At 36.3% G+C, this 15,144-nt stretch overlaps 1 protein-coding gene across 1 annotated transcript; it reads right to left on the reverse strand.

Annotated features, from left to right (window-relative positions):
* Nucleotides 1–2,091: 2,091 nt before the first annotated feature.
* LOC145800173 (uncharacterized protein At5g39865-like) lies at nucleotides 2,092–3,666 on the reverse strand. The gene is made up of 2 exons (XM_082889815.1): nucleotides 3,213–3,666; nucleotides 2,092–2,964 (listed from the first exon to the last, which is right to left on the reverse strand). The coding sequence occupies exons 1-2, from the start codon at nucleotides 3,664–3,666 to the stop codon at nucleotides 2,300–2,302; spliced, it is 1,119 nt and encodes a 372-aa protein (XP_082745941.1). The 3' UTR covers nucleotides 2,092–2,299.
* Between the last annotated feature and the right edge of the window lie 11,478 nt (nucleotides 3,667–15,144).

Below are 15,144 nucleotides of genomic sequence, written 5' to 3' on the forward strand. Positions count from 1 at the left end.
CACAAGCAGATTCTCCTCCAAGCTACGTCGAAGGTCAATGGGCACGTAAGGGTAGACCACTGAGCTTCGAGCGTAGGAGGGAAACTCCAAGGGGTCAGTAAACTCAACAAAATGGTGATTGATTCGCTCCCTTAAATCATAAGTCTCAGGAGTTGACCAGCTTGTCCAGCCAGAAGCCCCAGAGGATGAAGAGGTCACAGTTTCATCCCATGCAGAGGTCTGTGAAGAAGAGTTTCCTAGCTCCATATTTGCAACTTGTCGAAGCAAAGGCTCGAGGGTAGTTCGGTCAGAATACAAAGGGAGCTTAGGGGAAGAACTCTTTGTATCTGTAAGTTTGTAAACCAAGGGATTAAAGGCAATGTGTTCATAGTCCAAAGGTTTATAATCTGCAAAAGCCTCCATTACCTGAATATAGAAGGGCGGGTAAAGGTGGCTAATGAATGCGTGGAGGTTCTTTCGAGGGGGAACAACATCACTCAAAGGCTCTTCATATGCTTGATCAATAGAAAGGGAAGTTGATGCAGCCATAGCCTGTTCGAATACTAAGGTATTGGGATGTTCGACGAGTTAATGCAGATGATCTCCAAATGGATGACGGTTGTGTTTCCAGAATATGGACTCCATACACGTTCTAGAAGCGCGGGAAAACTGCAATCCACTAATATCACCAAGTATTGGGTATATTAGTGCGGGGGTAATGTTGGCTACATATTTTGTAAAAGCCAGTTACAGTTCGACACGTGGCATAGTAAGGGTAATAAAGGAAGGTTATTCAAGCCTTTAATCCTGATCGTACACGTGGCAATAAATATTGGTCCTCACATGATCTGAGTAACACTAGATCAAATAACGGGATGCAAGATGACGTGTCTTCAACGGTTACTCATATTCAAATCCAAGTACAAGAGGGAAGCTCAACTGCCAGTAATGGCGTAATGGAGCTACTTGTAAGGAAGCATGATCAGCGATCATGGAGGAGCAGTTCGACGGTTCGAAGTGCAGTTCGAAGGTCATCACTGACGAGTATAAATAGCAGGACAGCCCCCAGAAAAACGACGGACTCAGATCATACAAATCAGTCATTTACTTTATATATTTTCTTTTCCAGTCTTTACATTTCCAGTCTTTAAATACCTGTTCTTTAAATACCTGCACTTTAAATACCCGCACTGCACTTCGATTCATAGGAGTAGCTTCAAGTAGATTCAAGTAGATTGCTGTTGTAAACCTCTCCGAGGCTGAGTTCGGACCATTGTAAGTGTTCATTTTTATGAAATACTTCAATTGTTCTTCATATTACTGTTTTCTCTCTTAATTTCTCCTAAGTCAAGCCACCAGCAAAAGTCCTCTTCATTGAGGCTGAAAAGAACTAAAACACAATCGTCTGATAATTGGTTGGCAATCACAATTTCTGTAAGGACTGATTGATCCTTGCTGGCACGCTCACATTTACACAATTACCCTTCGAAAAGCCAAAAAGCCAACAGCTGCAGAAGCTAGCTAGTATATCAGAAAGCAGTTGAAACAAATCCATATTAGTGGTGCTGAATGACTCTGACATGTCACGACAAATTGCTATGGTCAAACATTGAAATAATGCAGGTAAAATATAAGTAGAAAATTGTTGCTCAAGGTTTTCAATCTTCAAGGTCCTTTAACCTTCAAAGACTTTCCGTATCTCATAATGGTTGATTTGTTTCTAATAGCATATTACATACAATGGGAAACGTAAAAGTTCTTCTCACAACCAAAAACAAACAAATTACCCTTAGAACATGTAATTTCTATAGAAAGTTCATGCTCTAAAGATATGAATTCTATCACATACAATTCAATACCATGCAACAGAACACGCGATCAATGGAAAGGAAATAGTATACACCAACAAAAGCAGCCAAAGTGCACAATGTCATAAAATGTATTTATCAAAAAAAAAAAAAAAATCAATCCATCACACAACTTTATTCTGGTCACAGTTATCAATGCACAAAGAAGCAAGTTTTACCCAAAAAAAAAAAGAAAAAAGAAAAAACAGATCAGACAACAGAGCTAACAATCATGAAAAAACTACACAATTCTCTACACTGAATGGGAGCAAGCTAATAACGTTATTTTTTTAATTTCAAGTTTGTCCAAAGAGACAATGAACGAGAACATCAACAGCTAAACAATATAGACGGATCAAATTAGTCACAAATATAACCCTAAAAACATAAATATAAACACTTCGTTACTAGTTTTTTTTTTTTTTTCCTCATGACAAATACCATATGCATGTCTCACTAATCGGAACCAGCATTCAAGAGCAGCAGATCGGGCATCGAATCAACCCGTTCTCATTACAATCCCGGCACATCCTCAACCTCCCTTCCTCTTCCTCGAAAATCTTCTTACTCCCATTACAATTTGGACATGGCACAAACCTTACATCCCCACAACTCCGGCAAACATACCCCAAATCCCGAACTGGAAACCCTTCCAAAAGCTTTGCCAATTCACCACACTCATTGAGTTTCTTAACCTCATCTACACCTCCAACATACTTCTCTCTAATAAAAACTTGCGGCAGGCTCACCGTCTTCCCTCCCAATACACTCTGCAACTCCTTTCGATACACTGAATCCATAGAAATGTCCCTTTCATCTACACACACCCTGAAGCCCCTAAAAATCATCCTAACTGCGCAACAATCTTCGTAAGTCCTCCTAATTCCTCGCAAACTAGTAAAATACACAACAATTTTATCTCCTCCATTCTTAGTGCTAGACACCACAGGTCTAATTTTTTGGGGCATTGTATCTCTACACCCCAATTGCTTCGACGACAATGCTTGTCTATACCTCGAAACCACATTCGAGTCCATTGTCGCTAACAACGACTCCTCCGAAAAGTGCTTCCATAAAGGCCTCGAATGGGGATTTTCAACGATTTCAAGAGAACTCAGTGAATCAAATGAATCACAAACTTCCGTTTGGCAAGAGCTAAACGGGGCTTTTTTGGCTATTTTAGCCACAAAAGACAAAATAGGCTATTTTAGCCACAAAAAACAAAACATCACATCCAACCCATAATCATTACATTCTTCTCTCACAAAAAAAGCCAAAAAAGCCAAAAAGCCCTTCCCAAACCAAACTTTTTAGCCCAGGCTAAAATAGTCAAAAAAGTAAAAAAGCCAAAAAGCCAACCCACTTCCCAAACGGAGGCTAGCAGACCCATTACAACCCATGTACTGAAACGAATTGGGCTTTTCCGGATTTGGTTTCTGAACAGCATCAAATTCGGTATCATAGTGTTGATAACATAGTCAGGTGAAGATTGCTCTTTTGGGTCTTTTCGGGTTTGGGCTCTGGCAATGTGGGTCGGTGATGAGGAGCGATTGAAGTGACTATGAGAGTTCAAATTGGGATTAGAGCTAGGGTTATGAATTGGGTCGTTGTGGAATGCAGAGCCATAGGTGGAGGAGGTGAGAGAGACGAAGTGGTTGGAGTCGCCTTTGCGGAGAGGTAGGTGGTGGATGAGAGGGGTTGGGAGAGAGAGAGATCGAGAGATTGGAGGAGGGGTTGAATGGGAATCAGAAGAATATTGAGAAGGTGAAGATGGGTTGTTGTTGTTGGAGGGTTGGTCGAGTTGGGTGGGTCTGGTGAAACGAGAAGCAGAGCAACCCATGAATGCATGCATATAAGCTTTCCTGTTTAGTTGCAGACAGTTCGCTTAGTTATACTCTCTCTCGAATGGTTTGTTTCTCTCTGTTATATCTCTCTATCTGTGTTCTACATTTGCCTTTGTTTTTGTGGGATTTTTGTTGCATTTCCCAGAGAGATCGAGAGAAGAGAGAGTTGGATTAATTTATGGATTTAGCAGGCAGTGGAAAGTGAGACATTTAATGCACTGGGGAGTAACAGATTAATTGATGTATCATAAATTATAATATTATTATTTATTTTAGTTATTATATAAATTATAAATATTTAAAATTTTTAAAATTGTATCATATCATTTGTTAATATACTAATTAATATATTAATTAGTACATATAATATTATTCTTAAACTTATTCCACTCAAATCTATTTGAATGAGAAAATTATATCAAAAAAACAATTCATTTAGATAAATTCGGATAAAACAAATTTAGTGGATGTAGTGATACTACTACTCAAAAAAATTATTGGGGTATTTTGAAAAGATGATAAAAAGTTAATTTTTGACTTTTTATCAAGTTTTTTTAACTTTTTTAAAAAGTGATTTGGAAAATTGATAAAAAACTGATTTTACCTTTTTTGGTTAATATTTATTTATAATGCCACATCACAATAAAATGATCAAACTACTCCATCCAATTTGAAAAATTTACATTTTCACCAATGTATAACTCTAAATAATATAAAGGATATAATTATAATTTTATATGTGGCTTTTCTTCATCTTGCCAAATGACTTTTTGATAAAAAAAAGTCAATGTTGATTTTTTGAAACCAAACTACAAACGCAACTGTTTACCATGCTGCCAAACAGGCACATTTGCTCATGTGAAGAAAGACAGATTTAACTATACGACATAAATGATTAAGGAGTTTTTAAATGAAAATTGATATATAAAATAAATATTAGGGTAATTTAATATATTATGTATGATTATTAAATTAATTTAATTTTTTAAAATGATATATACAAAGAATCTTAGAAAATAAATTATTTAAATAATCTAAATGAAACACATAATAGATAGATCTTATAATAATTTTGAATGAAAGAATTACAATTTTAACCACATATTTATAAGAATTATGTATAATAATTTGTATATATAACACTAGGATGTATTAATTTTAGATTTCTCTTCATTTGAGGGTTGTCACTAAAAATGTAGGGAAGGCTCAAAACATATGCTTAAAAATTCGTTGAACATCTTTTAGACACCTTATTTTCAAATTTTAATTTTCTTAATTTTCTTTTAACACCCCTGATTCAATACTCACCTAGCTCGCCAGCACCACCCTCTTCCCTCCCTTCTTGTCACTGGGCCGCCCCAATTAATTTTGTTTTGAAAAAAAAAAAAGAATAATAAGGAATAAGAAAAACTTTCACCTGCAGTAAAGACCATCCATTTCCATTAACAAAACAACAAAAGAAAAAAGGAAATGCAAGCCAATGATGAAAAGGGGACAAGGTACGATGATTCAAGTAAAGAACAAAATAAAAAACCAGCCATCATATTCGTACGTATCCCCAACCAGCATATTGAGACGGACATGTTATAAAGTTGCAGGACCACCATGATTCCCACACTTTTTCAAAAAATATTTTATTTTTTATTTTGAAAATATGATATTACCTCTTTTTTTGGATTAGGATTCTTTGGCTTCCCTCGGGTGTTAACTTTTTGACTTTTTGATTTTTTTAACTATTTTAGCTTGGAGATAAAAAGTCTGGTTGGGGAAGAGCTTTTGATTTTTTTGACTTTTTGTGAGAGAAAGAATGTAATGATTATAGATTGAATGTGATATTTTGTCTTATTGAACTAAAAAACCTATTTTGTTTTTTTGTGATTATTTTAGTAAAAAAAAAAGCCACAAAACCCACTTCTATACTTTTTTAGTTTTTATTAAATCTATACTTTTTTAATTTTTAGTTTTCTATATTTTTTTTAGATCATTCTAAATTAAAAAGGACTTGAACAATAAATATTTTTAATATAAATTTAATTTTTTTTACTAGAGACAAAAAGTTAAGAAATATATGACTTTTTGTTGGCCATATATTTTGTACAAGTCAATTACAGCACGACACGTGGTTCATAAAGAGTAATTTGGGGAGTCAGCGAAGGTTTCCAGTCATCAACAAACACATGGCAACTTGTATCAATGGTGATGGATCTGCGAGACACTGGAACAGTCAAAGAAGTACAAGATGACGTGGCTAAATGGTTGCTTACAATTTAAATTCAAATTCTGGAGGGAAGCCCAAATTAATGACATTGTTAGAGAAATTTGTGGACCTATGGCCCGGGAGGTCTAAACCCCTGTCTACAGAAAACCTTACCCAGAATATGTAGATAGGTTATATAAATACCCAAGGGAATATAATGTAAAACCCAAGTTTTGTATATAATTATTTTTGGATAGATTAGAAATTAAATTAATTTATATGGGTCATTTAGTAATATCAAGGAATTAGTTATGAGATGGTATTATAATTTTTATTTCTTAGATGGGTAATTTTGTAATCTTGGAAAATTAGGTTAATAAGCCCACAGGTTGTAGCTTTAAGCCTTGGAGAAAAAAAATATATAAAAATAAAAACAGAGGCTGGGGATTTGTGGTGAAGAGTTTTGGAGGCAACAAGGGTTTGAAAAAGTAAAGAAGAAAAAAAATAAAGAGAGAGGTTCAAGTATTCAACCATTGACTAGGGTAAAATTCTTGTATCACCAACAAGTTATTAATTTTCGTTTGATAAAAAAAAAAAGAAAAAAAAAAGGGCCAAAGCTTTATGTAACCTGTAGGTGCCTATTCGGTTTGAGAGGTTGATGAATAGACCCACGTGTGGAGTGTGGTCTAGGTAAAGAGTTGAAACAGTGGAGCATTTTGGGTGGGTGTATTTTGACTTTTGGGTTTTGTACATTGGGTAAGGTGTGTTTGGCTATTGAATTGGGTGGATTGATTTGGTGTCTCTTGGACTTTAAGCACATATAATGGGTTTTTGTTGATATAATGGGTTTTTGTTGATGTGTGAAAGACATCAAAATATGAATTTATTTGAGGTTCTATTTATTAGGTTTGTGTGATTGACTTGATGGAACTGGGTGTCTGCAGTTAGCGTGGTGGAATATTATTTTAGTTGTTTGAGGTAAGTAACCCTCTATCACTGTTGGTTCATTTTTATTCCTATTGAATCGTTTAAAATCATAAATATTTATTTAGTTTTCATGCTCTTTTAAAATAAAATATTGGTCAAGTATAAAACAGCATCGAATATTATTATGAAAATTATTTGAATATTTTGTAGAACTATTCTGAAAATTGTACTAAACGTTTATTCTGAAAATATCGAATATTTTATTTAAAATCTGTTTATTGTTTGAATTTTGAACATCACTCTAGTCAGACTATGATTTGGACCCTAGTCAATGTGGGTTATTTATTGGCACATAAACTAGTTTCTTTTGGGACTTTACCACCGGCCTAAGTGTGGTTTTGGGCCTTGTCACGGGCTAAGTGACCGTAGTCACCAAGACTTAGGTTTTGTGAATCAAATCATTGAACTATCTGAATATCGAACCATCGATTTTGAACAACGAATTACTTTGAATTATCTTGTTGGCTTTTCATTTAAAATGTATTGTACATTGTTTATTTTTAGCTATGAAACCATCTTACAAATAATTGTACATTTATTGAATTGTAGCAAAAATTATATTTATTGGTTATCGACTATTTATTTATTATTTTTTTTTTGTATACTTGATCCAGCTAGCAGTGATGGTTGGTTATTTACTGGGCTGTCTAGCTTACTCTTATTTTTTTTTTCTTCAAATTATGAGGAGTAGAGCTGCGCGAGATTTTTACTTGTGGGAGTGCCGAGAGTAGGACTATGATTTAAGTACTTGGATTATTATTTTGTTAGTGGACTTAGTGGACAATTTCATATAAGAATTATTTATTTTTATGGATTTTGGCATTATGGTAATTAAAGATTTAATTTCAGTATTTTACAATGTTGGTTTTTGTGATTGCCTTGCATGCTCACTTAAATGAGTGTGCGACGTTGTCATGGAGCTTGGGGCGTGACATATAATATACTAGATTTTGCCATTTTTTTATAAGAATGGAAACCAGTCAACTGTTGAACACATTGCAAGATTTACAGGCCAATGTGGTAAATTTATCAACAATAATTACATGAAATTGAGACTCTTTCCAAACTCTCTAACTAGGGCAGCCTTTGTATGGTACACAAACCTTACACTTGGATCTATTCAAACTTGGCAACAAATGAAAGAAGTGTTTCATGCCCAATTTTTTCAAACAGAGTCTGAAGTATCTATGGCAAACTTGGCAAGGTTGAGCCAAAAGCTTGATGAAAAGGTTGCTCAATTCATTGCCAGATTCAAAAGAGCACGAAACAAATGTAGGGTTATATTACCTGAACCTGAATTTGTGAGGTTAACCCAAAATGGGCTAGAGTTTAAGTTTTGAAAGAAATTTGACTCTATAGAGTTTCGAGATCTAGTAGAATTAACATATGAAGTCACCAGATATGAAACTCTACTTAAGGAAGAACAAGATCGAAGTAATGCATCCTATAGGACTTATTATAAGAACCCTAATTTTGAAATTAATGCAGCGGAGATCATAGGAAAAGAGTTTATGACCTGTGAAGCATTAATTAAGAAGGACACTACCATTGATCAGCAGTTTAAAAAGAAAGACATTCACAAGAAATATTCTTTTAATATATCAAAAGCATATGACATATTTGATCATTTGCTAACAGCACATTTTCTAAAATTGCCTAAGGGAGTCAAGATCCCAACTTTAGAAGAAATTAAAGGAAAAATGTACTGTAAATGGCATAACTCTTGGTCTCATTCAACTAAAAACTATATTATTTTTCGAGACAGGATTCAAGAGCAAATTTGGAAAGAAAGATTGAAATTCCTAGCCAAAGCAGAAAAAGGCAATGGGGATTGACATTGATCTATTTCCGGAGATCAGAGAAGCGGCAGCCAATGTTGGCGTACCAGACTTCCTTGCCCAAAAAATAGAGAAGATCCTCTCCTTGAAAGAATTGGATGAGGTCAACGTGCGGATGCATGTTGCCAGCTAAACAGCCTTTAAGAAGAACAGGGTTCACCAACAAGTGGGATGATTCAAGCGAAGAAACTTTAGATGATGACTCGCTCGAAGCAGCTGTTATGTAGCGAATGTGTCCCAGGTGCAGGCTGAGTTACAAATGGCTAAAAGGGCTTCCAGTTGATGGAAAGTAGTACTACAAAGATGTGCAGAAAGATCGTAGGCCCATTAGCACCTATAACAAGAGAGCATACCCAAGTGGTCTTAGCTAGTAGCCATCTTTGGTTGGGCCACCAGACACCATGAATCTGTCAAGGGGTAAGAGACCTCTTTATGAAACCAGGCCACCAAACTACTACAAGATGGTCAACAAGCCTATAAGTAAGCCTGAACTTGGCTTGAGACAGCGAACCAAGGCCAATGATTGACCTTCGAAGATAAAAAAAAATAGCAAGCCCAATGACTGGTACAGTGGGTTCATGGGTACCACGAGTACCAGACAGGTTTGTCATGCAAAATAAACCTAAAATGATACCAACCCAAGGAAAGACCTTTGTAGGCAAGGACAGAATGATCAAGCCTCCTTTGGTGGCTCCAAATAATTGGGTCTTACTCAAAAACTTGAAGACAAAAGAACCAGAGGTTCTTGTGATCTCCATATCTTAGAGGAGAAAAATCCAACGAAGGTTCACTAAATATCAAAAGGATCTGAAGGGAGCTGTTTAGGGCACCTCTTTGGTGCAATCAAGAGGTCAAATAGGAGAAAGAGATAGTTCAAAGCCTAATCCCAAGATCAACAGAAGTTCCAACAGAGAGAAATTGGCTAAGGTCCATGTTGAACTAAAAACCAAAGAGAGATCGAGTTTGGCAGTCCTCGAAAAGGCCTTAATGGAAAGTGATAATGATAATGAGACAGACGAAAAAACTGAGCCAGGCCAAGAAAAGATATTGGCTGAAAAAGAAATGTTTGAAGCCTTCATGGCTGAACAAGTCTTCATGGTCGAACAAACAGAGTTTATATTTAGGACAAACCAACAATAGACTACTACTAAGGAACCTACTAACTTAGAGGTTCCAGAATGCATCATCGAAGATGCATCCCAAGCATCAAGTCTGACAAACACAAAAGGGGAGCAAGTATAGCCAGTAGTATAGTTTGGGTTATTCTCCCCAATGCCAATCAATATGGTCTACATGCTGCCGCAGGAGTTTCAAGATGAAGAAAGAAATTAGGAGGGTCAAGAGGATGATCCTATAAAAGTCTTTAGTGAGGATTTGCAAACCAGCATAGTCCAAGATAAGTTTGAAGTAGCCAAGCCTATGGAGACTGATGAAGAAAATGAAAAGGTAAGCATAGTTACCCTATCATACCCCTTTGAATATCCTACATTGACAATAACTCAACATGTTAAACCCTTGTACATTAAGGCATACTTCGATGGGATAGAGATGAACAAGGTATTAGTGGATAATGAGGCAACAGTAAACTTGCTTCCTCGTTTATCTTTGAGCAAATTGGGTAAGAGAAACCCTAGATTGATCCCAACGAGTTTGACCATTGTTGATTTTGTTGGGGACAAGCAGATGGCCCAAGGCATACTATCCATTAATCAGAGTGTAGAGATAAGGGATTGTATGACTGCATTTTTTATCATAGACAGTAATGCCAAGTACAATACCTTGCTTGGTAGAGATTGGATCCATACCAACAAGTGTGTGCCCTCCTATTTACATTAAAAAGTGATGATAGCCCTAAGCAATGGGGAAACAGAGAAAATAAATGCAAACCCACTGCCCTTCATTGCATGTGTAGATTTTGTAGAAGCAAAGTTGTATACCGAGGGGATGGTTCCACTAAGCGTGCTAAGAAAGCCTGATGTAATAGCCGAAGTAACGGCTAATAAGGAAGTGGCACACCTAAAACATTTAGTACAAGAAAGTGCTGATAATGAATATGACTACATCATCAAAGATACCAACAATGCCTGGTTGTAAGCAGGAGGATCAAGAAGCCTGATCATTGGCTTTAGTCAAGTTCTTCACATTGGACGTTGAGGCAATAGTCCAGAAAGTCCAGGAAGAAGAAAGTAAAGCTGTGATGATTGGCTGCAAACATGAGCAACAAAAAGTCAAATCATTGGCTCTAAGTAAGTATTGTGCATTGGACATTGAAACTAAAGTCCATGAAATACAGGAAGAAAAAGCTTTATGGACAAATTTTGTCTGTGAAGAAGAAAGTAAAGATGTTGAACCAGGAAGGGTTGTGATAGACCAGGTTGAAAAAGTTATTTCGAAGCTAGAAGAAGCTGAAGGAGAAGTATTGGTAAGCACTCAGATGCAAGATCCTTTGGAAGAGGTCAATCTAGAAGAAGCTTCAGTTTAACAACCTACCTACATCAGTGCTTAGTTTGATCCCATTGGTAGGGACCAATTATTGGCTATCCTAAAACAATATAAGGATTATTTTGCTTGGTCTTACAATGATCTACCAAGAGTGGATAGGCCATTAATAAAACATAGACTTCCAGTCAAGCCAAACTTTAAGCCATACAAGTAGAAACCTAGACGAAGGAGTCCTGAAGTGGTTCATAAGGTGAAGGAGGGGATTGATAGACTCCTCAAAGCATGCTTTATCAGAACAACTAGGTATGTTGAGTGATTGTCCAATATTGTTCCTGTGATCAAGAAAAATGACAAATTGAGGGTATGCATTGATTTCAGAAATCTGAATTTGGCAACTCCAAAGGATGAGTACCCCATGCTTGTAGTAGAGCTGCTAGTCGATAGTTCAGCAGGACATAGGAGCTTGTCTATGATAGATGGACACTCTGGCTACAACCATATATGCATAGTAGAGCATGATATTCACAAAACAGCTTTCAGGTGTCCTGAGAACATTGAAACCTTCAAATAGGTTAAAATGTCATTTGGGTTAAAGAATGTTGGGGCAACATATCAGAGGGAAATAAACACCATCTTCCATGATCTCATTAGAGGGAACTTAGAGTGTTACATTGATGATATTTTTGTAAAATCTCAATCTATAGAAGAACACCTGGCCCACTTGACAACAGTTTTCGAAAGAATGAGGAAATTCAAATTAAAACTCAATCCATTCAAATGTGGTTTTGGTGTATCAACTGAAAACTTCTTGGGGTATATAGTCTACAAAAAGGGAATACAGATTGATCAAAACAAAGCCAGAGCCATCATTGAGGCCAAACCTCCATCAAGTAAGAAAGAATTGCAAAAATTCCTTTTTCAGGTTAATTTTCTTCGAAGATTTATTTCTAACACTGCTAGGAAAACTAAAGTTTTTTCTTCTCCGTTGAAGTTAAAAAATGAAGAAGAATTTAGGTGGACAGCAGAGCATCAAGTTGCTTTCAAAGGAATAAAAACCTATTTGGCCAAGCCTCCAGTGTTAATACCACCAAGGAATGACAAACCTTTGAAGTTATACATTGTTGCAGCTGAAGAATCATTGGGAGCTTTTCTGGCTCAAGATAATGAAGAGGACAAGGCATAAGCAATCTATTACCTTAGTAGGTTTTTAAACTCTTGTGAATGCAAATACTCAGCTATAGGAAAGCTATGTCTAGCCTTGTACTTTGCAGTAATAAAATTAAGATATTATCTTTTGCCTACTGTTGTCTTTGTAATTGCAACCACATATTTGGTTAAGAATATGTTATCTAGACCTATATTAAGAGGAAGAATGGGCAAATGGATTTTAACTTTATCAGAATTTCATTTGGAATATGTCCCCCAAAAAGCAGTAAAAGGTCAGGTATTGGCCAACTTTTTAGCTGATCATCCATATCAAACAGAAAGTCAAAAAATAATGGAACTTAACACAGTGGATTTGGAGCCATGGCGATGTGGTTTGATGGATCAAGGCTAATGGTCTAGTTGGAATTGGTGTTGTGATTAAATCACCACAAGGGGCAAAAACCACACATGGTTTCAAAATTGATAAGACCGCCTGTTCTAATAATCAAGCTGAGTACGAAGCCTTGGTTATGGGACTTGAGATATTTATTGGTTTACAGGATCATGTAGTTGACATATTTGGAGATTCCTAATTGGTAATTAATCAAGTAAAAAGGGTCTTTAAATGTCAAAGTGTAAGCATGTTGCCATACTATGTTGATACTGTACATTTGCTTTCCCACTTCCAAGTGGCAAATGTAATTTATATCCCAAGATTCATGAATCACAAGGCCAATGATGTGGCCTAGAAAGTTTCGAATTTCAAAAGAATGGATTATACTCAAATAGACATGAGCCAAGCAACATACTAGAAATTGATACCACCTTTAGCAAAACGAGGTATATTGGTAGAAGCTAATCAAAATGACTTGGAAGAGTAGGATTGGAGACATCTAATCATTCAGTATTTGACTAGCTCTTCTTTGAAGGCCAGCGGAAAGCTTAAATTACAGTCAATGCAGTTCATAATGTATGGGAATGCTCTTTATAAAAGAGGGGCAGATGGTCTTTTATTAGAGTGCCTAGGACCAAAGAAAGCATTGAATGCCATGGCTGAGATACATGAAGGCATTTGTGGCGCTCACCAGCTTGGTGTTAAGATGACATGGTTGCTTTGAAGGCATTCTTATTACTGGCCAACCATCCTTAAGGATTGCATAGAGTATGCAAAAGGTTGCCAAACATGTCAAGGGCACGGTATGATAAGGCATGTTCCAATAACTGATCTACATGTAATAGTGAAGCCTTAGCCATTTAGAGGGTGGGCAATGGACACCTTCTTCGAAACAACATTGTTTCATTCTAATGGCCACAAACTACTTTATTAAGTGGGTTGAGGCTAAGTCTTATAAGACTGTAGATCAAACAGAGGTAATTGACTTCATCAAGGAATTAATTTATAGGTTTGGTATTCCACAGACTATAACTGTGGATAATGGGATTGCATTTGATGGAAAACTAGTAAAAGCTTAAGCAGCAGAATTTGGAATTAGTCTTGTTAATTCCATCCCCTATTATCCACAAGCAAATGGACAAGTAGAGTCATCTAACAAATCCTTGAATAAGGGAATACAGATGGTTGTGGAAGACAATCCCAGAGATTGGCACAACTTATTGTTAGATGTATTATGGGCTTATAGGACTTCCTAAAGATCAAGCACAGGAGTTGCTGCTTATACTTTGGTATATAGGCACGATGCAATTTTGTCTATGGAAATCAATATGAAGTCCTTAAGGGTCAAATGCCAAGATCATCTAAGTACTGATCAATATCATCATAGCATGCATTTAAAGTTAGAAGGTGTGAATGAAGCTGGAATTTTGGCACTAGATAATATCGTTTTACAAAAGAGAAAGGTAGCCAAAAGTTAGAATAAAATGGTCCAACACATCAACTTTGATGAAGGGGACTTAGTGTGGAAAACAATACTTCTAATAGGAATTAAAAACCACAAGTTTGGCAAATGGTCACCTAATTGGAAGAGACCATACCAAGTCCATAGAGTCTTGCCCAGAAGAGCTTACCATTTGAAAAATCTAAATAGATATGTGCATCCCAAGAAAATTAATGGCAGATATTTGAAACCTTATTACCCAACTGTAGACACAAGGAGTATAGAGACACTATATGGGAACATCAAGGAGAAATAATAAACACTTGTGTAAATAATGTGTCATTTTATAAAAATTTAAGTACATTGTGCCATAAATTGGCCCAAAATTCATTACAATGTTTCAATTGTTCCATTACAATAAGGTCTCTACTCTTAAGTGATAGGAATAATTGTATATCTGTGTTTATCTCCTACCTACGATTGGACTGCCCCTAGTGAGTAGTATGTAGCCTCTCTGCATTTTACTCCAAAGCCAAGTTAACTACTGCTAACTCCTTCTCCAATTCTATCTTCCTATGCAATAGTTGAGCTTGAAGTTGAGAAGCAGAGAAGTGTTGCCCTTTTAGTACCGACACTTCAAAGTGAATATGGGAGACAAACTCCTTGTCTTTTAACAGCTCCTTCTCTATAGTTATAGCCATTTGGTAGATATTGATATAGAATTCCATGGTTGATGTTGCTAGGTTAAATGGTTTCTACAGGAAACATTAGATTGATTGAGTACTTGACAGCATTTGAGGAATCCATTCTTAGTGATTGGCTTCTGCAAAGCTTCGAATGGAATTCTTGTGGAGGTTCTCAGTAACTCCAAGCAAGTGCCCATGTCTACCTGAAGGAGAGTGATGGTCTCAACAACAGATGAGCTTTTGATTATCTCCAATAAAGAATCAGCCAAGAGTAGCGGCTTAGTTTCACTGCCAGTTGGTATTGCTGGTATGGAAATGTCAAATAAGCTTGCTAGCTGAACTT

Source organism: Camellia sinensis, chromosome 10, assembly GCF_055761805.1.
Source record: "Camellia sinensis isolate YWXY chromosome 10, ASM5576180v1, whole genome shotgun sequence".
NCBI classification, from domain to species: domain Eukaryota; kingdom Viridiplantae; phylum Streptophyta; class Magnoliopsida; order Ericales; family Theaceae; genus Camellia; species Camellia sinensis.

Coding starts and splice junctions, on each gene's coding strand:
- LOC145800173 (XM_082889815.1), bottom strand. CDS start 3,666: ATGGGTTGCTCTGCTTCTCGTTTCACCAGACCCACCCAACTCGACCAA. Junction 2,965..3,212: donor CAGTACATGGGTTGTAATGG/GTCTGCTAGCCT, acceptor GCCAAACGGAAG/TTTGTGATTCATTTGATTCA.